Raw genomic sequence first — 23,602 nt, forward strand, 5'->3', positions numbered from 1 at the left:
TGTACAAAAGGCTGGAAAGCATATAACTACTTACAAATAATGTTTTTCATACTAAATTTACCCGGAACACCGGTAGTAACTTCCCTCGCAAAATATCATGGAAAGGAGAAACAGTGGTGTACAAAATAAAAGGAAATGAGACAAAAGACTAAAAGTATCAGTTTAGATAACAATATGTAAACAATAAACTTTATAAATATTGTTTTTATAAATAAACTTTATAAATAAGTACTTTCTGTACAGTATTGTCCCAGTTGTTAATGTATTCGTTTGCCGTTTTAATATGAAATGACAAACCTTGGAACCGACAAGCTTCAACAACAGCGTCGACAAACTTCCATCGACTAAACCAAGGAGCGCCTCCAACACACACACACACAAAAACACACCCGCCGACACATGCACAAACCGCACACACACACAAGCAAAGTGTGGCCTCACTGTAGACCCCCCAGAGGCTTGACAACAGGCCAGGGCATGTCCGGAAGATGCTGCGGTGGTTCTTCCTGGGCCTGGGCCTGACTGGCCCAGTTAAAGTCCACCCCGTTCTTCTTCAGAGCTGCCAAGTGCTTGATGTCCAGAGTGGTGAAGGTAGTAAACTGGACTTGGTTCCTCTTGCTGGTCGGCGAGTGGAGGGGCTCGTTGCGTTGGGGCTTGGCCAGCAGGGTGGCTGAGCGGGTGGCCATGGGGTCCATCCCGAGGGGGGTCTGGGAGCTGGTCCTTCTGCCCAGGGTGGCGGTCCGCTCTGGGACAGTGCTCACCGTGCTCAGGCTGGCCTCCAGGCCACGGTGGCCGTCGATGGAGCGGTGAGACTCCACAGAGAGGTGGCTCTCCCGCTTGAGGGTGGACGCCTGGGGTGGGTTACACTGCGCCTGGCCTGACGTGGACCCCAGCCAGACCCAGTCGTGCTTGTGGTCCTTGGGGTCGCGGGGGTCCGGGGCTTGGACGGGGGTCTTGTGGCCCCTGAAGCAGAGCCTGTAGGAGGCACAGTTGAGAAGGAAGGCAAAGATAGCCACGCAGGAGACCCCGACCAGCGCGTATATGCCTATCTCCACATCCGTCATGGAGCGGAATGTTCGGACTAGGTCGCTCTCCACCACCAGGGGGGGCTTGGGTTTGGGCTGTTCCTTCTTAGGCGCCAGGTCGGGTTTGGGCAGCTCTTTCTTAGGGAGAGGGTTTGGGTTATCCAGCATATTGGCCCAGTCTCTCCTCTGTCCATTTCCCTTCCCTGTGGTTCTGTCCACACCAGGTCTGCCCGTCCCCGGGGGTCTGCTCGTCACAAGGGGCTTCGCAGTGCCTGGCTTGCCTGTGGGAACGCGGGGGGCACTGGTCGTGGTAGTGCTGCTGGCGACGCTGGTGCCCGCTCCCGCCAACTCCTGTTGGGCAGGCCTCGTGGTGAGAGTGCTGGTCTCGGACACCGTGCTCCTGAACAAACGCCTGTCCACGCCCGGATCTGTCCGAGCCCGCGGCGTCGCCGGCGTCACCCCTCTGGGCTCTTCCTCGGAAACCTCACCGCCGTAGGCAGTGTCGCCGCCGTCAGCGTCGCCGCCGTCAGCCTTCCTGCTGTTCTGGAAGTCCACCCTGAGGACTCCGGCGCCGACCGCCAGCTTGCTCTTCCTCTTGGACTTCTGGCACTCCTCGCCGATCCTGAGCTCCGCCCTCACCAGCAGGCCCCGGCCCTCCCCGTTCGCCACCACGAAGGCGGACTGCGGGGTCCGTCGCACGGCCACCACGCTCTCGTCGGACGACGTCACGACGAGGGAGTAGCCGGCTCGGTCGAACAGGTCCAGAGGGGCGACGGAGCCGTCGCTGAAGCGGACCCAGCAGCTCACCATGGCTTCCTGGTACGCCGAGACGAGGAGAGAGAGAGAGAGTAAGTAAGTAAGTAAGACTTTATTTATATAGCACATTTCATACAAGAATTGTAGCTCAAGGTGCTTTACATAAAATCAATAATACAAGTGATAAACAATTCAAACAAAAATAAAAATCCCAATAAGATCTCTGTTCAAGAGAGAAAACAACTTTAAAAGTAGGAAAACCCTTTTGAGATAAAATTACTTAAATGCTTCGGTAAAAAGGTAGGTTTTAAGCTGTCTTTTAAAAATGTTTCGAGTGTTTGCTTCCCTAATATTTATGGGTAATTTGTTCCATAGTTTTGGGGCGTAATTGACAAAGGCCGAATCACCAATCTTCTTATGACTGCTTCTGGTGACCTCTAATAGGCCTGCATTTGATGATCGCAGTGTTCTAGCTGGTGTGTAGTTTATAAAGGAGTTAGCAATGTAGCTAGGTCCTTGTCCGTGTAGAGCTTTGTATGTGAGGAAAAGGACCTTAAAGTCAATTCTGAAGGTAACAGGGAGCCAGTGTAAAGTAGCTAGGACAGGACTAATGTGTTCTCTCCTTTTAGTTTTGTTTAATAACCAAAGCTGCAGTATTTTGAATGAGCTGTAGTCTTTCAGTGGTTTTCTTGGGAAGACCAGTGAAAAGTGCGTTACAGTAGTCCAGCCGGCTGGATATAAAAGCATGAATTAACTTCTCTGCATCATTTTGGTTTATGAATGGTCGTACCTTTGCTATATTCCTCAGGTGAAAGAAAGCTGTTTTGGTCACTTTATTATGTGAGAGTTGAAATTCAAATCTGAGTCCAGGATTGTCACCTCTGGTTTAAGACAGGGGGTTAAGCCTCCAAGATTCTTAATAAGCATCTCTCTTTTGGATTTGGGGCCACATAGTAGGACTTCGGTTTTGTCTTCATTTAATTTAAGAAAGTTAACTTTCATCCATTTGTTTATTGCCAACAGGCAGTTGGTAATGGAATTGATGGCCGTTGCATCGTTGGGTTCAGTGGATATATATAGGTGTGTGTCATCCGCATAGCTATGGAAATCTATGTTATGTTCTCTGATTATGTCGCCGAGTGGTAACATATAAAGAGAAAAAAGTAATGGACCTAAGCAGCTTGCTTGAGCAACCCCGTAGCAGTTCTCATGTTTCTTGGACCTATGGTCACCTAAACTAACATAAAACTTCCTTCCTGTGATATATGATTTCAGCCAGTTCAATACACTATCCGTGAACCCAATAAGCTTTTCCAGTCTATTGATTAGGATGTTGTGATCAATTGTATCAAATGCTGCACTGAGATCTAACAGGATAAGGATAGAGACTTTATTTGCATCAGAGTTTAGTCTGAGGTCGCTAATTATTTTGGTGAGAGCAGTTTCAGTACTGTGATATTTCCTTAAACCTGACTGCGAGACTTCCAGGATGTTATTTACTTCAAGAAAATAATTTAATTGGACTAAAAATATATTTTCCAGTACTTTACTAATAAATGGAAGGTTTGATATTGGTCTGTAATTTGCAAGTAGACTGTTATCCAATATGGGTTTCTTTAATAGGGGCTTTACAGCAGCTGTTTTGAAGGCATCTGGGAAGACGCCAGTTCTAAGGGATGTGTTTATAATCTCTAGCACCGGACCTGAGACACTATCAAACACTCGCTTAAAGAATGTTGTGGGTATAGGATCAATATCTGAGGTTGTGGAGTTAGATTCGCTGACAATTTTGGAAAGTTCACTAAGTGTGATACAGGTAAATGTGCTCATGGTTATGTTGCAGAATCTACTGATGTCAGTTTCGACCCCACTATTAATAATACTCGCTCTGATCAAAGTTATTTTGTTCTTGAAGAACAAAGCAAGCTCTTCACATTTAACTGCTGAGGATGGAGGTGGGGCAGGGACAGTGTTTAGCAGCTGGTCAATGGTGGAGAAAAGAACTCTGGAATTTCTGGCATTTTCTGTAATAATGTTGGAGAAATATTCTCTCATTGCTAGACGGATGTTATAGGTGGTTTGTGTATCTTTGTAGATATTGTAGTGGATAGTGATCTTTGTTTTCCTCCAGGACAGGAGACGTTTAGTCGCGGAGCCGCAGAGATAAATATAGGCACGGTTTTCAAAAAGAGGACGTAAGGAAGAGAGAGAAACGGAGGGAGATGAGAAGACAGACACAAAGGGGAAAGGGAGAGCAGGGAAGATTGGATTGTGGAAGGAAAAGAAAATGAAAAGCCAGTCGTGCAAACAATAAGAAAGAAATTGATGATGTCTTCTCTATTCGGATTGACAGACATTATAATGCACTGCGCACGTCAATGTGTTTCCATATACTAGCATGCAAGCATACTGTATATATATATCCCAAACAACCCTTGCCTTGAGCTTGTGTCAATGCAGGGATGAATCAACATCTCTCCAGAGCCTTGGAAGAGGCCAATGGATTCACAACAATTCAGATGGCTGCTCTGTATGGATTCCGTTGCCATGATAGTTAATCCCCCCGATCTCTTTTGTTGTATTGTAAAAATTGCCAATGTCAATCTCTTTATAATTAACTCAGAGGGCTGGTGTATCACACACCACACAATGCTTATTATAATTGAATTTAACCACAGGGGGTCCATATCGAGCAAGAAAAAAACAAACTAAAAAACATCACCAACAGAGGGCACTAGAAGGGATAATTACCCCCGAACCGGTCCTCATCACAATCCCTGAGCGAAATGGATATCAGTTGGAGCTACAGGCCCGACCTATATTCTGAGGTGAAATACATCCGGTCTAACTCTGAGTCATACATTAACTATGGGCTAATCATAGAAACAAATGGTCATGTGTGGCAGCTCACTTCTGACCAGTTGAGTATTGATTGGGGCAAGCTATCTGCCTGGAGCGCTACAGACTGGATGGACTATTGCAATGGTGGCTGGAGACTAATGGCTTTCCTCTGCCACTGTTTGAGTAAGTGCTTTGGACTGGGCAAGCAGCCAGAGACTAATCTGTGAGCTTTTAAATGTGTGTGCCCACCCTCTGTCTGCCTGTCGGCCTACCTGCCTGCCTGCCCGTCTGCCCACCTGCCTGCCTGCCAGCCTGCCTGCCTGCCAGCCTGCCAGCCTGCCAGCCTGCCTGCCTGCCTGCCTGCCTGCCTGCCTGCCCGCCCGCCTGCCTGCCTGCCTGCCTGCCTGCCTGCCTGCCTGCCAGCCTGCCAGCCTGCCAGCCTGCCTGCCTGCCTGCCTGCCAGCCTGCCTGCCCGTCTGCCCGTCTGCCCGTCTGCCTGTCAGAAACCTACACCCACCGTCCCCTCCGTAATGTTTGGGAGAAGGCGGGGGGGGGGGGGGGGGGGGTATGTATTAAAGCTGGTCACATTGGAACCAAAATGTATGAAAATAACCTTGAATATAAACCCCAAAGAAATGCATTTTAAACTCTTGGGGATTGTTTAATTACAAATGTGGAGCACAGAAAAAATGAAAGAAGACTATTTTTTGGTCCCTAACATTATGCAAGGCACTGTACATCACAACTTTACTTGGAGTTTTTCCCACCTCAAATTAACTGCTGTGTGTTGTTGCTACCGGTTGCCGTTAAGTGTGCAATGGTACCTGTTTGGGGCTGGTCATGACCTCCTGTGTGGTGGCCGTGGCGACGATGGCCCTGTTGCTCCCTGGACTGAGCTGGAGGGACAGAGAGAGTCCAGAGACCAGCTGCACCCCGAGCTCTGTCACACTCACTTTGTCATCCAGCACCTTGATCTTCCTCTCAGCCAGAACTGAAGCTGACAGAGGGGACAGCACCTGCACACACACACACACACACACACACACAGGTGTCAGCACACACACACACACAGGCATGCATCATACACGTACACACGCAAGAACACCAACAGTACGCCTGCACACACACACTCTCAGACACGTACACCAGCGTGCATACACATGTATACACAAGAACACATACAGTACACACACACACGGGCATGCATCAGACACATATACACACACACACACACACTCACTCACTCTCTCACACACACACACCTGTATGGTGGTGATCCCCATGGCTCGTCCCTGCAGCACGGGGCCTGCCTGGAGCCGGGCCACCGCCGGGTCCGTCACCCTGAGAGAGTACTGCACCTGCCTCGTCACGTCCACCTGCCAATCAGGGCCCAGGAAGTACTCCGGGGGTGCCGCCCCGCCCGGGAGGGCGCCTGCCACGGGGTCGGAGGACTCCGCCACAAAGGGCGTGAGCACCCGGAGCACGGTGTGCTGGTACTGCAGCATACAGCCTCTGCCCTTCCTCATCTCCTCCTCTTCCTCGCTGTCCCAGGTCGCCCTGACACACACGCGCACACACACCCAAAACACCAAGTTTTCAATTACACATTTTTACGGAATTCCGTTTTCACGGCCCTCTAGCACTGTTTTAGATATTTCCCTGCTCCAAAACACCTGATTCAAATGAATGGTCGTTAACAGGCTTCTGCATAACTAGATAACGACCCATTCATTTGATTCAGGTGTGTTGGAGCAGGGAAACATCTAAAACATGCAGGACAGGGGGTACTTGAGGGTTAGGGTTGAGAACCACTGGTCTAGCAATTCCGCCGCTTAGCCCTCAGGACTTACATCAGTAATGTAACGCAACTACACCCCTTGGCTGTCCAACACTATCGAATGAGAGCCAACAACATTACTGTCAGTATTGAATGACCCCAATAATATTCTGCCTGAGGGCTAGTCTCATTCCCTGGTTTCCGCCACGAGGAATCCTCTACTAATGTAACTAACCTAGATGTGAGTATAGATTAGGACTAGGGTTGTTGTCCATCATTCTTTGTAATATACATTAAGCAAGGTTTGCCCAATGCTAAGCTGAGGGATTTCAGACTCCCCTCCCTCCGTTCTCGCGTGGCGCTGTATAACCTACTTACCTCTTCTGCTTGTACTTCTTCCATCTATCTGCTTACTGAATTGTGTTTGTGCTATTCTTTTATCCGAGTCCAGTAAACAAAGCCACATATTTTGTTTATGGTCTTTAGCTGAAGCTTGTATGGCTTTGGACATAAACCTTTCCTAATTTTTTTTTTTGGGGGGGGGAATTTGCAGTTTTTTTCCTCTTCTTCCTGTACTTTTCCTAGATTTCATTGCTTCGCCACTGTATGGAGGCTTTTGAAGGATTTGTTGTGCACTTTCACGTCTCACGGTTTCCAGGACTGACATTTAACTGAAAAGGGCGCTCAAAGCAAAGGAAATCTCCCGAGCTATTTATCAGAAAAGTGTAGGACTGTGCCAAATTCCAGTCTAGTAACGAAAAACTTTCTTTTGGAGCAGTTCCTCTCTATATACAGAGATTCTGACAGGGGTTAAACAGACGGCAACATTGTTGGCAGGTTTAGGGAAGATTTCTACCTCCTGCTGCCGGCGGCGACGGGCACCCTCCAGCCCTTGATCTGGCTGAGCTCGGGGTCGCCCACGTCGATGAGCAGGGGCAGGCGGGGCATCCACACACTCATCTCCAGCTGGGCGCTCAGGTAGCTGTAGGTGAAGTTGAGGAGCATCTTCATTCTCCCCCTCGTCTCCTTCCCGTTCACGTACACATAGTCACAGCGCTCCGACACCTGAGAGAGAGAGAGAGAGAGAGGGAGAGAGGGGGGGGGGGGATGGAGAGAGAGAGAGAGAGAGAGAGAGAGAGAGAGAGAGAGAATAGAAAGTGAGAAAGAGAGAGGTGACAGTCAACAGCTCCAGCCGTGTAAGAGTCGGGGGGTAAATCATAACAAGAGTAGAGAACCCATGCTATCCATTGTGTTTCCTCTTTCACGGCATGTCCATCATTTCAGGTTGAGGTTCTCATGGTCTCAGGGAAACGACTTTGACAAGCAATAAGGTCTCTTTAATGGTCTGAGTCCCACAATGGCAAATCAGCCAGAGGAATGGTGTGCAAGCCAGCAGTTTGTGTGTCGTCTTTAACACAGGGGGGCTCTCTCTAACTGCCTCACTTATCTTAACAAACGGCTTCAGAGGCCGCCCTCAGAGGCAGTTCACTGGAGAGCCGTAAACAAGGGAATAAAGCAAAGAAGTAGAGGGACATAGAGAGAGAGAGAGACGTGTTGTTTTTATGCGTGCGTGCGTGTGCCTGTGTGTGTCTGCACCTTGAGGATGTCCTCCTGTGTGGTAGCGCAGCTGGTGTAGTTGGTGACGTCAGTGACTGAGCCGCCGGCTTCCACGGCCAGGATCTTAACAGGAACGGACGCCATTTTACCCGTCAGAACGGCTGTGTTAAGAAGATCCCCACTCTGCATGGGGAGAGGGGGGGGGGGGAGGGGGGGGGATAGGGAACGTGTCAGCATTGAAAAACACACTTGCATACACACCACACACACCTCGCCAATAAAAGATGTTGTTCCGTTGCACCCTTTACATTTCCAAAAACAGTGGGACCCGATGTCACAGTGGAACCCGGTGGAACCCAATGTCACCCTTGATCTGGGGGCGATAAGTCCTCTCTTGTGGAGCTTAAACCCTCTCTCTCTGGATGGATTTAAAAGTCTTTTCACCACGATACTCTCTAATAAACTCGCTCTAATCTAGGAAGTACGGGGCGGAGTGGCACTGTCGACCACACTACCAGAGTATTTATTTATCTTGAGCGCTGCCGTCAACAGATGTTGTACAGCTGCCTCCTGTCCTGAACCCAGCCCAGTGACAGCTGCTGACCGCATTTACGAAAGGACGTGTTCCAGTTACGGCTCCGCAACCAACCGAATCGCCGACAGGGCATGGGGCAGGACAAACACACCCAAACCCCTCCTCTGTGCGATGTGAAAGACCGCGTGGCGTGAGTACATTCCGCCGCGGCCCGAGAAACCTTCGTCGACTCGACTTCATTCCTCTTCTTAAGTTCCGTACACGGCAGGATAAACAGCGCACGTGTATCGAACCACGTGAAAGGCAAACATAACCTGCCTCTCATCCAAGCCATCGACCGGAACCCCCATTTAACACACTACAGTCGCCGCCGTGCTTACTGGAGAGAGGGCGTTTATCTTTTCTCTCTCCCATCCTCTCCACAAAACACCAATTTCATGAACAGCGAGCGAGAGAGAGAGGGAGAGAGAGACGACCTGTGCCAGCCACGGTCTCGACGTGATCGCCAGCGGAAGCCTGTGGATTCGGAACTCTGCCCCCCCGCCGCGTCGAACACATGGCCACCTCTCCTGCCGCAACCCCCCCCCCCCCAAGGCCACTCAGCATCATTTATACTGTTTATTGGGCCTTTATGCGCCAGGCCTCCCCCCCCCCCCAAACCATCAGCCAAGATGACAACAGGAAGGAAGTGGATTTATTGTACACTCAGCGTTGACTTAACTGCATGTCCCGGGCAGTTTGAATCAACAAACAAAGCTGGAGATTCTGTAGGATTGTAACAGGTGGTACTAATGCCAGTAAAACACACACAAACAGGGAGAGAAAGGAGTCACACACACACACTGACGCACTCACACACACACTGACGCACACACACACACACTGACGCACACACACTGACGCACACACACACACACATCATCTGCTGTTCTGGTTTATATATGCTCACCATGACCATTGGTGCCAGGCCAATGTAGTCTTTCTGGGTGGTATAGATTTTCATGATGCCAACGTCCTTCACATTTCCTGGCAACTCAAGACGCCACGTGATTACCTGGCTCTCTGATTGGTCGGTCAAATCTTTGGTTTCAAAGTCAAGCTGTAAGACCTCTAGCAGACCCCTGTAAAGAGAAGGAGAGAGAGAGAGAGTTACAGGTTACAGTCGCATCCTCACAAACACGCACAGAACGGTCCAAAGTGAAACTGCTGACAAATGTATTCTGTAGCTATTACCTACATTCCCACTGTAAAACGGATTGAGGAGGGTGTGTGTGTGTGTGTGTGTGTGCGGGGGGGAGGGGAGGGGGGTGATGGAGGGGCCCTCTGTTGTTCATGCTCACCACAATCTCCTTCAATTACTCGTGGAAAGACTGACAGAGATAAGGGAAGGGAAATTCCCAATTTCCTGGAAAGCCCTTTATCCGGGGTGGGCTTTGGGAGTAGTAGCCCATAAACTGTGGCCCTATCACCATCCTGATGACAAGGCGTTAAGGGGGAGGATGTGGGGATGAATCCTGGTTCTCCTTCTTCGGGAGCTCACTGGTTAACTCACGGACAGGAGTTGAAATATCGGGACTCCTAATCTCTCTCCGATCGTGCGAGCTTTTAAGCCTGGATAACGGGACATGATTATGGATGATTACGGATAAGTGGGTCGGACACGCGCTTGCGAGTGTGTGTGTGTGTGTGTGTGTGTGTGAGAGGGAGTAAGTGAGGGGGTTACCGGGCAGAAGAGGGGTTCTAGTCTCTGACAGTGTTTCTTCTGTACAAGACACAATGTACCATGTGCAAGGTACAAGCCATTAGAAAACACCACCTTATTATACTGCGCCTAGCAAATTTGCTATGACTGTGCGAACATATTAATTGAAAATAAGTCTGACACCGGAAATGATTGCAGCGTCTTTCATTGTCACAAAACGTATTTGTGATTATGACTTTTTTCCCCTCAATTTTCCACGTGACATTTACAGTTTTAGGGTCTTGTTCAAAACAAAAATCAAAAACATCTTTGAGATTAGGAACACAGACTACATTGTCAGATAGATCAAGAGAAAAACACAGACATAAGGCAGGGACATAGTGAAAAGGAATCTGGGACAGGACGATAGGGGATTAAAAGGAGACACATTCCAAACTTTTTATATCAACAATCAACGCCTTAGCTGTATGCTAAAAGAAACCTTATTTGTGCGTCCGTAGAGATAGGGTTGTTGAATTGAAATTCCCTTTCTTAAAGGCAACCACTGCATCCTTAATTCTGCTTGGACCCCTAATCACAGCTAGATAAAGATGTCCCCCCGTACGCACGCCAACAGTCTGTCAAGCCAGCTGCTTCCTCAGGAGCACACAAGAAAACAAATGAATCGCTGCTGTATTTTTCTACGGTTTAAAATCTTAGATTTGCAATCTGTTCTCCGTGCTTCCTGAGGATTCGAGTCTGTTGATCTGTGAGAACTGGCTGTTCTCAGCGTGTTCTCATTAATAACCTCCCCGTAACCATATGAGTGATAAAGTGACAGGAAGCCTCTCTTAAATATTTAAGAGGGTTGTCTAAAGTCTCGCTGCAGGAAAACTAATGGCCTGCCCAAATGTATCTATCAATCAAAAGGTTTCAGCATTAGCGAAATTGAGTGGGATGTGCAAAACCAGTAGTTAATACTCACTCTGAAAGTTTGCATACTCACACACGAACAAACACAAATAAATACTGTTCACGTAGTCCACTGGCACACACACATACATGCAGTATACACACATGCCATACATACATTCAGTGGATTCACCTTTTTCCAGTGATGGCTACCTTCCTCAGACACACCACGGAGATTGTGTTGAGGGCCGCCCCTTTGCCAGGCTCCAGGACAATATCCCACAAGGACGAGTCGCTTGGCCTGGCCCTGCTGAAGGAGAGGCCTTTCCTCACAGTGGCTCTGCAAAAACAACAACAACAACAGAAACGTCAACAACAACACCACACAAACAAACACACGCAGAGTCGGCATACATTTACATTTAGTTATTTAGCAGACGCTCTTATCCAGAGCGACTTACAGTAAGTACAGGGACATTCACCCGAGGAAAGTAGGGTGAAGTGCCTTGCCCAAGGACACAGCGTCATTTGCACATCCGGGAATCGAACCGGCAACCTTCTGATTAGTAGCCCGATTCTCTAACCGCTCAGCCACCTGACTCCCTGTCAGAAGGCTGCACACGCATACACAAACACAGATGTCACATCCTTCGTCATGTATTGGCCAGCAAAATGGATGAACACTGTCTCGGTGTCACTATCGCATCTCACTATCTCCTTTGCTATGAGTGCTGGGACCAGTGTTCGTTTTAACCTGGTTTAACCTCCGTTGCTCCTCCTGTGGAGAAGCACAGTCCCCAGACTCTTGCCCCAGACTGGTCCACCTTAGCTGGGTTAGGACTCTGGCATAGCCCTTGTCATGGAGATGAATGACTGTCAACAGGTCTCTAACTGCACCAGGAGTCAGTGGAAGCATGCTACCGAAAGCTTCCACATCTTACTTTAATATCTGCCGAATGCTGTACATATCTGCCGAATTCTGTACACGACAACACAAACCCAATAGAATGTACATGTTGTCCTGTGCATGTTTTTGATCTCCTCACGACCCCGTGTCTCTTCTCAAACCGAGTGCTTGCTCATGAATGATCGACTAAACCAGGCCAGCTGTGGTCCTAATCCCGTGCTCTCCCTCCTGGGAACAGTTCCAGCTGTGCCACCAGCCCCCCCGCCATGCTGTCCTCAGACCGGACCACGCTCTCTGCCTGGACCACCGCGGCTCCCCCTTTCTCTCTTATTGATCCAAAGGGCAGACGGCTCGTCTGTGCACCACCGGCAAACGCAAAGCTTGGGGAGGGGAGTGTGGTGTGGAGGCGAGTGGAGAGGAGAGAGGAAGAGGGGAGGGGAGGGGAGGGGAGAGGAGGAGAGAGGAGGGGAGGGGAGGGGAGGGGAGGGGAGGGGAGGGGAGGGGAGGGGAGGGGAGGGGAGGGGAGGGGAGGGGAGGGGAGGGGAGGGGAGAGGAGGAGAGAGGAGGGGAGGGGAGGGGAGGGGAGGGGAGGGGAGGGGAGGGGAGGGGAGGGGAGGGGAGGGGAGGGGAGGGGAGGGGAGGGGAGGGGAGGGGAGAGGAGAGGAGAGGAGAGAGGAAGAGGGGAGGGGAGAGGAGAGAGGAAGAGGGGAGGGGGTTTGAGGGGAGGGGAGGGGGTTTGAGGGGAGGGGAGGGGAGAGGAGAGGAGGAGAGAGGAGAGGAGGGGAGGGGAGAGGAGAGGAGAGAGGAAGAGGGGAGGGGAGGGGAGGAGGGGAGAGTAGAGGAGGGGGTTTGAGGGGAGGGGAGAGGAGTGGAGGGGGTTTGAGGGGAGGGGGTTTGAGGGGAGGGGAGGGGAGGGGAGGGGAGGGGAGGAGAGTAGAGGAGGGGGTTTAAGGGTAGGGGAGAGGAGGGGGTTTGAGGGGAGGGGAGGGGAGGGGAGGAGAGGAGGGGAGAGTAGAGGAGGGGGTTTGAGGGGAGGGGAGAGGAGGGGAGAGGAAGGGAAGGGAGAGGAGAGGGTTTGAGGGGAGGGGAGGCAGAAACGAGTCAGACAGAGAGGCTGTAGATGGGAACCTGTTGGAGTGTGGGTGAGAGAGGGCTGAAGAGCAAGGCAGCGGAGCCAGAAGCCAGAGCCTGGTTGGCTTCCACAAGCAGATTTGATATCAGTGTGTCTTCCTAACCAAATAAAGGTTCAGTACAGGCTTAGCATTGGGAATGAGGGAAATAAAATATATAACTGCCAAGTAGATACGGCGGAGGTAGAGGAGGAGTATTACAGTAACATCATTTGACATTGCACTGAAACTGTATGTGCATGGATGGCAGACATGAAGTACTGTAATGATACTGTATGTCACAGCAGTAAATGTTCGATCATCAATTCTGAGTGTTCTGTGTTGTTGCAAAAACACCTGTGAGCAGTGAAATATATTGTAATTAAAAGCAGTTTTTTAGAAAGTATGATTAAATCACGACAGGAATCACTGATGCCTTTTACAGGCATTGCATACAAATTTAGATGAGATCTCATGCAGAGGGATATACATACACACATCTATGTTATCATTTGTGCTTCAAACTACACATACTACATGTTTGACAGCCCAACATGGACTAAAGAAATCCATGAGGTCAATGTCAGTGTTAGTCAATGGTATTAGTGGAGAAAACACTCTGATCAGAGTGTTTCAACTACTAGTAGGACTGTTTCACCTACTAGTAGGTGAGAGCCCTTATAGGCAACGAATAGTCTATGGACACACAGATGTTTTCAATGGAAAGGTAGTGTAGGGGGCAGAATTCAAACTTTACACACACACGCGCACGCCCACACACACACGCACGCCCACACACACACGCACGCCCACACACACACTCACCCAGACACACCTTTCACAAACACCCAGATCCACACAAACACTGTGTGCGCTGACAGCAAACAGTTGATCAATAGTACCTGCATAGGAAAGGGTCAGGGTCAAGAATCAGATCCACACAAACACACACGGTGTAGAAGCAGAGCCAGCCTAGAGTCTATCATGCCTGGGTAGTGGTGTCTTCGCCTCATGCTGTGATGCCCTGACAAACGAGAAGCTCTGCGATCTCAGAGGTATCAGATAAAGCAGCAGCACAAACAGACACGTCTCCGACCAACATCAGATGAAAGCAGAGCAGGAACACGACAGGGTGAAGACGTCGTTTCAGCAGCGATGAGGTAACGGTCTGAAGGATGAGAAGGCGGGATGGAAGGGAGATGAGCGAATGATGGCTCATTTGTTAAATGAATATATACTTGTGAATGGGGTACAAAAATGTGAAGGAAAATTGGCCGTCCACTATCTATATATCACCGCTTGGTGATTTGCTGGACTTCATCTCCCATCTTTATTGTCCGTTTAGCTCTGAAAAGGCTTTCAACTAATAAGCTCCCACAAACCCACTGAATGTGCCGTAAATTCATCTGCTAAATTGCAGCTTTCAGACTCATGCCGGAAATCCTCCTGGCTGGATTTTTTACAAAGTATTATTTCTTGGGACCAATCATATTTTGGCAGATAAAAATAGCTTTGCCTGCAGCATTCTCTGTGTTATCCACGATCCTCCAGGGGATAAGAAATGACTTGTGGAAAATGAACTGCATGCTACAGTCGTTTCCCTCCCAGCTAATTTGGCCATTCTTGCAGCCGAGGACAAATACAGACAACTTATTTCCATAGATTAGAGTGTCGGTGTCTGTGGAGTTACAAGTTAACTTCTCCTAAACCTGGTAGGACTAGCAGACAACCCTGGTTGACCAGTCCAACAGTCTTCATAGCTCTTTTGAACCTCAACACACCGACCACAGATAAGTTTAAGAACCCACTGTGGAAAAGCTTATATTTATGTATATTTTATCCCAGGGGATTAAACATGAAAATGATGATGTGTTGAGAAGGACTTTTAGCCTGTATTATTTTCTTTTGTAAGTGGTCAGACTGTGTTTGAATGCCATTGTCAAGTCATATGAAAGAAAGAATAAATGAGAATGAATAGAAGGCATAAGTTCAACTAAATGTCCCTGAGTCATCAATGGAGCCTTTTTTATATCAGAATATGACACATCCTTTACAGTGATCAAATGTTCAAACTACTGAATGGCTGGTTACAACAGAAAGTTGAAAATTGCCATCAACTTCCAAGAGTATCTAACTTCAAACAGACAAACTGACCCACCAACTCACACACACACGCACACACACATACACAATCCTCTGCCCTCACGGTTAATGGAACCCTTGCCAGATCATCCTTTTCCCAAAGGGTTAACCTCTCGAATCATTTTCAATCAGGCCATGGATTATCTGGCCTAACCCTAGGGGTCTGGACTCAATCTTGGACCCAGGACTGAAGTGGAGCAGGGATTTTTTCCCCCAGGAAGAATCAATCTCTTAGCCCAGGCATGGAGGGTCGTGCCGGGCTGGGCTCCACTACGACTTGAACGATGGGCTCAAGTCCCATCCCCGGGCCTGATCTGGGGGAGGATTGAAGGGACTGGCAGTGGGACTCGAGTGAAGCGGTTTCAGGGGCTCACCAGTGGATTTGAGAAGCTACAGCACGGCGGTACTTCACATCTTGAAAACAACACAATGAACGGACAAATGCCAAAGGGATTGAGGCCCATGCCAACTTTTTTTCATTCCTCCAAAATGCTGCCAACCAGGTCAGGGTCGGTGTAATTCTGATATCCCAGGGTAGCGAAGGACTCCAGATTAATTTAGTAAATAACTGGGCACACAGCCAAAGGCTGCGACAAAGTCATCTTTTATGTAGGTTATCTTTCGGCATCTTACATCACTTGATTGCAAAATACTCTTCTGATTGACCTAATCTGTTGAGTTTTAAGTAAAACTCCAAGCTACCCCACGACTATAAAAATGTCCAGGATTTAAACAATTTAGGCTGATCTAAAACATTTCAAATAAAAACCCATTTTTACTCTGTCTTGTGATGTGCAACCAAGGCAAGCGCGCAACAACTTTGCAAAACAGATTGAATGGAATGTTTTGGCGTGATAGAGCTGCCTGTGTAATAAGTTCCTTTTTTCCCCAAAGGATTCAGGCAGTTGTTACTTATTTGTTTTCCTGCTCCATTAATTCAATGCATAATTTATGAGGGAAATATCCAGAGATCCCTGTACAAACGTTAATGGGATGTTAAGATATGAAGGCTGCCAAATAATTTCCCAATTATTTCCCTGTCTTTGGAAGAGTGCTTTCAACAACTCCCCAAGTCAGAGGAGTGAACTCGCCCGACAGTAAGGGGGCATGGCACCTCTGTAATCAGTGTCAGGAGCAGAACTTCCAGGTAATATCTAGCGATGCCACAATTCAAGCATCCCTTTGCATGGCCTTTGTGGAATTCCAAGTCAACATTTAAATGCATGAAACTTATCCTTCATGATGTATCTTTTCTTATACATGAAGGGGGGGGGGGGGGGGGGGGCAGTTGATTAGGAGAGCTAAAATGCCCTTGGCCTAAACTCTTGCCCAGCCCATGAAACCGAACCTCATGCCCCTGGCATTAAAATCCCCCTTCCCAGGAACGGGAATACTCTGCATTAGTGTTATATTCTGAGAATCACAAATAATCCAGACCAAAACCCCAATTACTTGATGTTGTTTGTGCTCTCATTCACGGGGACACCGGTGTGTGCCGTTGTATTAGAGGGGTAGACAGGGATAAGACCTGCCATTACACTACTGCAGCATTGACTGTCGAGTTCACCAATAGTCCTCCAAAGTCATGAACGAGAGCCCTACTGTGCATGAGAGTAGCAACTGGAATACTGTCCGTCTTTTCCAAGACTCGTGACAGACTAAGGGTATGTTTGGCTCATCCTCATATTTATGCCACAGTGAGGTACAGTTGATACTGGGGAAGTCGGTGAGAGCTTTTAGTCTGGCATTGCTCCATTACATCCACAGGAGTTCTTACCTGAGGGTGAAGCTTTCAATGGCTGAAGCGCTGGACAGGAACACGTAGAACGTGGCCACGTCGGTGGTTTTCAGGGGCTTGGAGGAGGTCTGGACCACCACAGCGCCCCCTAACCTCAGACGAAAGAATGTGGGGTTCCCCGGCGGAGCCTTCAGGAGGTTGACACTCCCTATCCTTCTCATGGGGGTTCCAGAGCCCTGAGGCACTCCCCTCCCCAAGCCCACCCTCTGCAGGCTATCCTGGGGCACACACTGACCCGTTTGGTCCTTGCGGCTCTGGAAGTAGACCTCCACAGGGTTACCCTGGGCCTCCCCCACTCCTCTCTCCCTGCTGGAGGCGGAGCGGCTGGCCGGGCTGAACCAGGCTGGTTCCGGCTTCAGCTGGGCCACACAGAAACCCCTGGGGGAGACCAGACAAGCTCCACGCACTTCGCGGGTTTGCCAGAAGGCATAGGCAGTCACACAGTACGCTCCATCCACCCCGGCAGCACCCCCCTTCCTCCCACCCCCCCTCTGTTCCTCTTCCTCTGCACGGACAGCCCCGCCGATGTCCCTCCCCGTGGGCAGGTGGAAGAGGATTCTAACGATGGGGGCGGAGGAGCGGACTTGGCGGGCCAGGAGGACTGGCAGGATCCGCCGGCCACTCAGGAGCAGGTCCGTGGGGATGTTTCTGTGTGCGGTGAGAGGCCCGTAGCTGGCATTGACAGCCGGGGGCAGCAGGCCAGCCCCGGAGGAGGTGACCAGGAAAGCCTGTCTCTGGGCCTGCAGGCTCGAGTTTCCCAGAAGCCCCTGGCTGTTGTCCCTCAGCAGCAGGTGGTCCACGTTGAGTACCTGGAAGCCCACGGTGGGATAGAGAGGGACAGGCCCGAGGTTCCTGGTGTCTTCCAACACCTGGCATTCTGTTCCTAAACAGTGGCGACAATAAGGATATTAGTTTCACTCGTCAAACACATTAAACACCTGGTCCTGATAAATCGTGTTATGGATATCAAAGCATTGGTCACAGTGGATTCGGTGGATGATCAGAAGAAATTAAAGAGAGATGAAAGCACGTTTCAGGACAGGATGATGACGTCAGACCCTACCGAAAACCTCAGACTTCCACTCTTGGTCATATTAAAAACAGACTTCAGACATAACCAGCATCACATCAACAGCCTCTTTCCTTTTGGCCCTCTCTGACAAACACACTGAAACACCTTCATGCAGCAAGTGAGGCCTATCCCCCGAATAATATCTCCGCAAATCTCCGAGGAAAAGGAGAACGTTTCATCATTCTGAGCTTTAAATGGATGAGATTCCCCGACCGGAAACCATGTGTCAGCTCAGATCTCATTGTCTCCAGGTGAAGACACTTAACCTTTCTGTCCCGACAGACCTTTGAGTGTCTCCCCACCCATTCGCCAGTCAGATCTAAAGTGCACCATTGGAATTGGAAGGTTGATCTTGACGTGCGCCACGCGTCTTTGAAGTAATTTGTCAAAAGACGTTCCACGGGTTGAGTCTGACACCTGAGAGTGGGTTCTCCGAATCCAGTGATGATCTTGGCTCAGACGCTCATTCTACAAGTGTATAATGATCCACTTCAACGCGAGAGCTCCAGTTCAGTGTTTCTACAGAATCCTGACACTTGGTGGGATACACGCTGACTGATAAACAGAGAACATGTATCGATCGTGGTAATTGTGGGTGGAAGCTACTGTAACAATATCAATTGCTGACTCGAACTCTGATCTTTATGGTTCTCCTACTCAAAAGGTTAATGATAATTAAGTGGTTGGAAGAGATTTTGTGAATAAACCACCAAAATATTAATGCTCATCTAACTTATTTCATTCACTGCAGGCCAGATAGGAACTAAGTCTAAACTTGAAATACTTTTCAGTGAGCAAAGAAAACAGAGAAAAATCAACTCATGAATATTCATGTGCAAAGCTACACAAATGTGATTTCTATTTAGACAAGCATTAACAACATGCACAACAATGCCCACATGGGGATGAGAAAGCACACAATCGCCTAGACCTAACACACACACACACACACACAAACAATTACACTTTATCTTCATACAGAGGTCTGAAATCTTTATCAAGCCAAGACAGACAGCTTGGCTTCATCCATTTTGCAGGTTATCTCGAAACAAACACATCCCTGCTTCTCTGAGCTGCAGACTAATCCTACTGATGAATATTTCCTTTATCCCCCGGCCAGCATATCCAGCACCCTCAGTCCAACAGCACATAATGAACCAGCCCTCTCTATACTTTAGTAGGGAGCCCTTGTGTGTTAATGCAGCACCCCATTAAATGGTTCATTGACTCTGCAAGGTGGAGAAATAGTTCCCATCCGCAAAAGACTTGACCCACAGTACTATGCAAGGGTAGGTTAGGGCTGGTCCTAGTCAGAAGCTGAAACAAGTGACAGATAATGAATTGGTATTGACGTACAGTATGAAAACCACATTAGGTCAAGAAGATGTGGATTTATATCTTATTTTGCTGTTCTATGGGGGTTAACATTTCAATTGTGTTATCTATTCTGATTGTCTGACACATACAACATGTGTCATATCAAATAATTAAAGTACTAAAGACTGAATGTTGTGTTTCAGATAACAGATGGTTGGTTGGTTATCATCATGAGCCTTTGTATAGGCTATGTTGTGACATATTCTTTCACTTAATAAAAGTGGGTCAGTCCGGGGAATGTTCGCACTGTTACTTTATACTGTAAACTATATGAATATTCTGACCATGTCAATCACCTCACATTGTCATACGTTTTGATCTGATTTAAATTGTTTCATATTGATGACTTTTCTACTAGAATATCGGAGCATAACTTTAAACATGTGGACAGAATTGTATAAAAGGTAAACTGAATAGCTGTTGATAGCATTTTTCACCTATCAGTCTTACCTAGAGTCAGAAGAGTGAAAACGACTGCTATGACTGTTGGGAATACCCCATGCAGAGAACAGTCTTGGCGGGCTGTCATCTTGACAAACTTGCACATTTAGGTAATCCACAAATGCAGACGCAAAACAAACTTGTTGCACTCAATTGACAGACATGGCTGGAAAATAAACATGTATATCTTGTTGCTGCCAAGTGCTCTCATTAATCTCGGATACAGCGGGACGCTCGAAAAAGAAAATCACTTTTGCCTGGGTTCGGACGCTTCGTTATCCATTTTACCCTCTCCTTGTCCTGTTTTTCGGTATCGTTTATTTGTATGAAACCACTTTAAATAGTTTTAAAAACGATGCCAAATATCGTTTTCTGGTTGCTTATGTTCCATGCATGCGTAAAGAAAAAAACGTAAAAGTAAATTGTATGACGCGCAACATGTAGAGCTGCCCTGTCCTTGTGCATATGAATGAGTTGGAAACATCAGTTGGGACCATCCTTTGGTCCGATTAGCGACTCGTGCGTAATCTCCGTGGGTGAAGAGACCAAGTAGGCAGAGCATTTAAGGCTGATATGCATTATGTAATGCCTCAATAGTGAAGTGCCTAATGTTCAGGCCCTTCCTCTTTTAATACAATATGTGATAGAGGCAGAATTCAAGGTGATTAAGGCTGAATCGACTAACTATTTTCTGCATTATACCTTCATTCAGTCACGTGGCAGTAGGGCCTACATCAATTTAGAGAGGTTTCTAGGAGACTAGAGAACAGGACTTTACCTTATCACACAGCTGCTGTTGTCCATATCTTTATAGATCGGAAAAAGAAGTTGGTTCTCGTTAATTTAATATGAATTTAATTGCCTGATTATCTACATAAATATCTGTACAGTAGCCTTCAAAACAATAATAATAATAAGACTTTATTTATATAGCACATTTCATACAATAATTGCAGCTCAAGGTGCTTTACATAAAATCAATAAAAACAATAATACAAGTAATAAAAGTAAAACCCTTGAACAAAGGCCGCAGTATTTGCGGTATCTCGAGCCACAATCTTTGCGGTATCTCGAGCCACAGTCTTTGAGGTATCTCGATAACTATGTGTCACAAATTAATTCTTGCATCGTTTCCTTCCGGCTCATTAGACCGCCTCCTGTTGTCGTTTCATTTGTTTAACTGTTTAACGAGCATCTCTCTGTAACTGTCCAATTGTTGAATTGACCTATCGAATGACTGGGTGCATTGAGTGGGACTGAGGAGTGTGAACCAGGATGCCATATACTGTCTCATGGCTGGGTGCCAACAGGGGTATAGAAGAGATGATGAGATGAGCACTTTTTGGGCCGAGTACAGAGGTGAGGTTATGGCTCATCAACGCTGTGTCATCCATTGGATCCACACCAGGAGAGCATGTCACTGCTGACATCAAATTTACAGAACACCTACAGGGTTTAATGAGCCGAGCGGGTGGGCGCAAATGTCCTTGTCTTGCCTTTGACACCTTCGCCGCGGGCTCCGATTGGCCCTCCATTGCCCCTCCATTCGGTGGCCGTGCTGCTGTTTGTCTGCGCAAGGACACCTGCGTCAACAACACTTTATGTCGGAGATAAATCGGCCAGCTGACAGAGAACATGGGCTCTGAGCCTGTGCCACCCTGCACTTCGGCGCATCCGGCTTTTAATGGCGGCTGGTTCGAGTGCCAAGGTGGCAGCTTTACGCTAGACTCATTTGCAAATAAACATCCCAGCCTGACAGCAGTCTCGGATTAAAATGAATGTGTCTTAAGAGACAGTTAAGTAGTGCTAGACGAGGGGGGAAAAGATGGAGGAATAGGGAGCGGAAGGTTCTAACAAAAGATCTATAAAGGGAGTTTTTATCATTCACAGTGGGCCTACTGGTGTGATGTGGGTTTAGCATTGTAAAATGACTTCCTTTATGACCAAATAAACCCTGGTGGAGCCTTTGTAGCAGTTGCGCTTTCATTTGAGCAGTTAGGGGATTTTTGTTGTTGTCGGTCTCTGTGTGATTAATTAAGCAGGGGGAAATGCAGGCGTTGGCCAGCGTCGTGTCTGGGAAGGCTTCCAGATCATAGCTGTGCCACTGCAAACATGCAACCTGTCACTGCGATTAGCGGACGGGACAACATGGAGGGGGGGGGGGGGGGGGGGGGACTGCAGAGCCAGGACTCTGACCTGGATAAACGAAGCAGCAGGTGGAGGAAAGGTTTTGGAGGTCAACCAAAGGGGGTCAACCATGTTCACCCCCAGCTCTGACCTGTTAATGGTACTTCCGGTAAAAACAGGAAGCTGGATAATGACTCAAGCTGTTCAGGCAGATGATCCGAGGGGTGGGAGTAATTGTCATCATGCCCCAAAATTGAGAAGAGGAGGAGAGCCAAGATGAGAGGGTTCAACAGCATGGTTCTAAATGAGAGGAGAAGAGTAGCATGTATTTGAAGCTGTTGTTTGACCTCTACGTTTCCCCTCTTGAACAATGCAACGTACCTTTTTTCCCTTTGATGCCAGCCTCAGAACGAATTAGCGAGTTGTTTCCAATTCGAATTAGTGGTAGTATAATAAGAAGGATTACGAACTCAAACAGTATTTGAGTAATACTGGAACTAAAACAGTTTGTACCACACATAGGAATTAAACTCGCACGCACCCTTCGACTCTTGGAGATTGAAGAGTCCATTGAAGAACTTCCCATCTGGATGATCCATTGGAAACAAGCCCGTGGACCATCTTTGATGACAGGGGCCATTTGATGATGAGCTGCTCTTTTGACCTTTGCCGGCAATCATTCCTCTTCGAAGGCTGACATTGAACTCCTGTGGCGCAGCATAATGTTCTTCTGCACTGCTCTCGATTAGCTAAATGATGATGAGATGGGCCTCTGTCAAGCTTGGGAAGTCAAGGAAGGCATGAGACTGGTGTGGTCTCGACAGGTGTTTGTAATGAACATTGCGCTGTACTACAAAGGGTGCTGGAAAGGATTATCGGATGTAGTGTCGTCGGTTTTTTGTCCAGAAACCCAGCTGAGGAGAAGAGCCTCGAAAGGTATTCCCTGCACGCCGAGCTGACTGTTATTTCAACTCCCAGAGCGGCTTATTTGGGTTTCACGAGGACAACTAGAACCCGTTTTTCTCATCCCGCAGCGGCCATCCTTCCAATCCCAGTCAGCGGTCGAGTCACCCGGTCAGTCCACAACGGCTCTGAGCCCTCCTGCCGCTCTCCAGCAGAGCAGAGAGGCGATGCCCCACGGACATGTCCCGCTCGGAGCGGCTCAGACAAAGACGAATGGCCCAGTCGCCTTCTCTCCCCGCGTCAGAAGCGCTCCGCCGCCGCGTGACAAATGAATGTGCTCGTCGGAGCGTGGCCGCCATACGTATGAGCTCCCCTCCTGGCGGGGGGGCCCGGGATGAGTTACAGGCCACGTTGAATGTCCTCCCAGAAGGCGCTCTGCTTTCAGAGGCCAAACAACAGGTTAGATTAGACTCCCAGTGCCACGCAGGTGGGTCATTCTGATGGGCAGCGTTAGAAGTGTACTCAGTACTGTAAACCCTCTGGTTGTTTTTTCGACCCTTACCTGTGCAGGGATGCTCTACTCAAGTCAGGTTATGTCTTTCATCCACACAGTTTACGTTTCGCCCCTGTGGGCGCTCTCAT

General features: G+C 48.3%; 1 protein-coding gene across 1 annotated transcript; it reads right to left on the reverse strand.

Annotated features, from left to right (window-relative positions):
- Positions 1–378: 378 nt before the first annotated feature.
- On the reverse strand, positions 379–23,319 carry si:dkey-1d7.3 (transmembrane protein 132D). The gene is made up of 9 exons (XM_067258702.1): positions 23,145–23,319; positions 17,020–17,923; positions 11,278–11,424; positions 9,441–9,612; positions 7,996–8,139; positions 7,256–7,464; positions 5,885–6,179; positions 5,447–5,638; positions 379–1,841 (listed from the first exon to the last, which is right to left on the reverse strand). Exons 1-9 carry the CDS (start codon positions 23,317–23,319, stop codon positions 438–440), a joined length of 3,642 nt encoding a protein of 1,213 aa, XP_067114803.1. The 3' UTR covers positions 379–437.
- Positions 23,320–23,602: the final 283 nt, after the last annotated feature.

The sequence above is a fragment of the Osmerus mordax genome, chromosome 20, assembly GCF_038355195.1.
Source record: "Osmerus mordax isolate fOsmMor3 chromosome 20, fOsmMor3.pri, whole genome shotgun sequence".
NCBI lineage: Eukaryota > Metazoa > Chordata > Actinopteri > Osmeriformes > Osmeridae > Osmerus > Osmerus mordax.

Bases quoted from the DNA above. Each gene is read 5' to 3' on its own strand.
- si:dkey-1d7.3 (XM_067258702.1), bottom strand. From the start codon at position 23,319: ATGGCGGCCACGCTCCGACGAGCACATTCATTTGTCACGCGGCGGCGG. The intron at 7,465-7,995 runs GTGCAGACACAC...TCTCTCTCTCAG, and splicing joins CACAGGAGGACATCCTCAAG to GTGTCGGAGCGCTGTGACTA. The intron at 1,842-5,446 runs GTACCATTGCAC...TCGGCGTACCAG, and splicing joins TCATGACCAGCCCCAAACAG to GAAGCCATGGTGAGCTGCTG.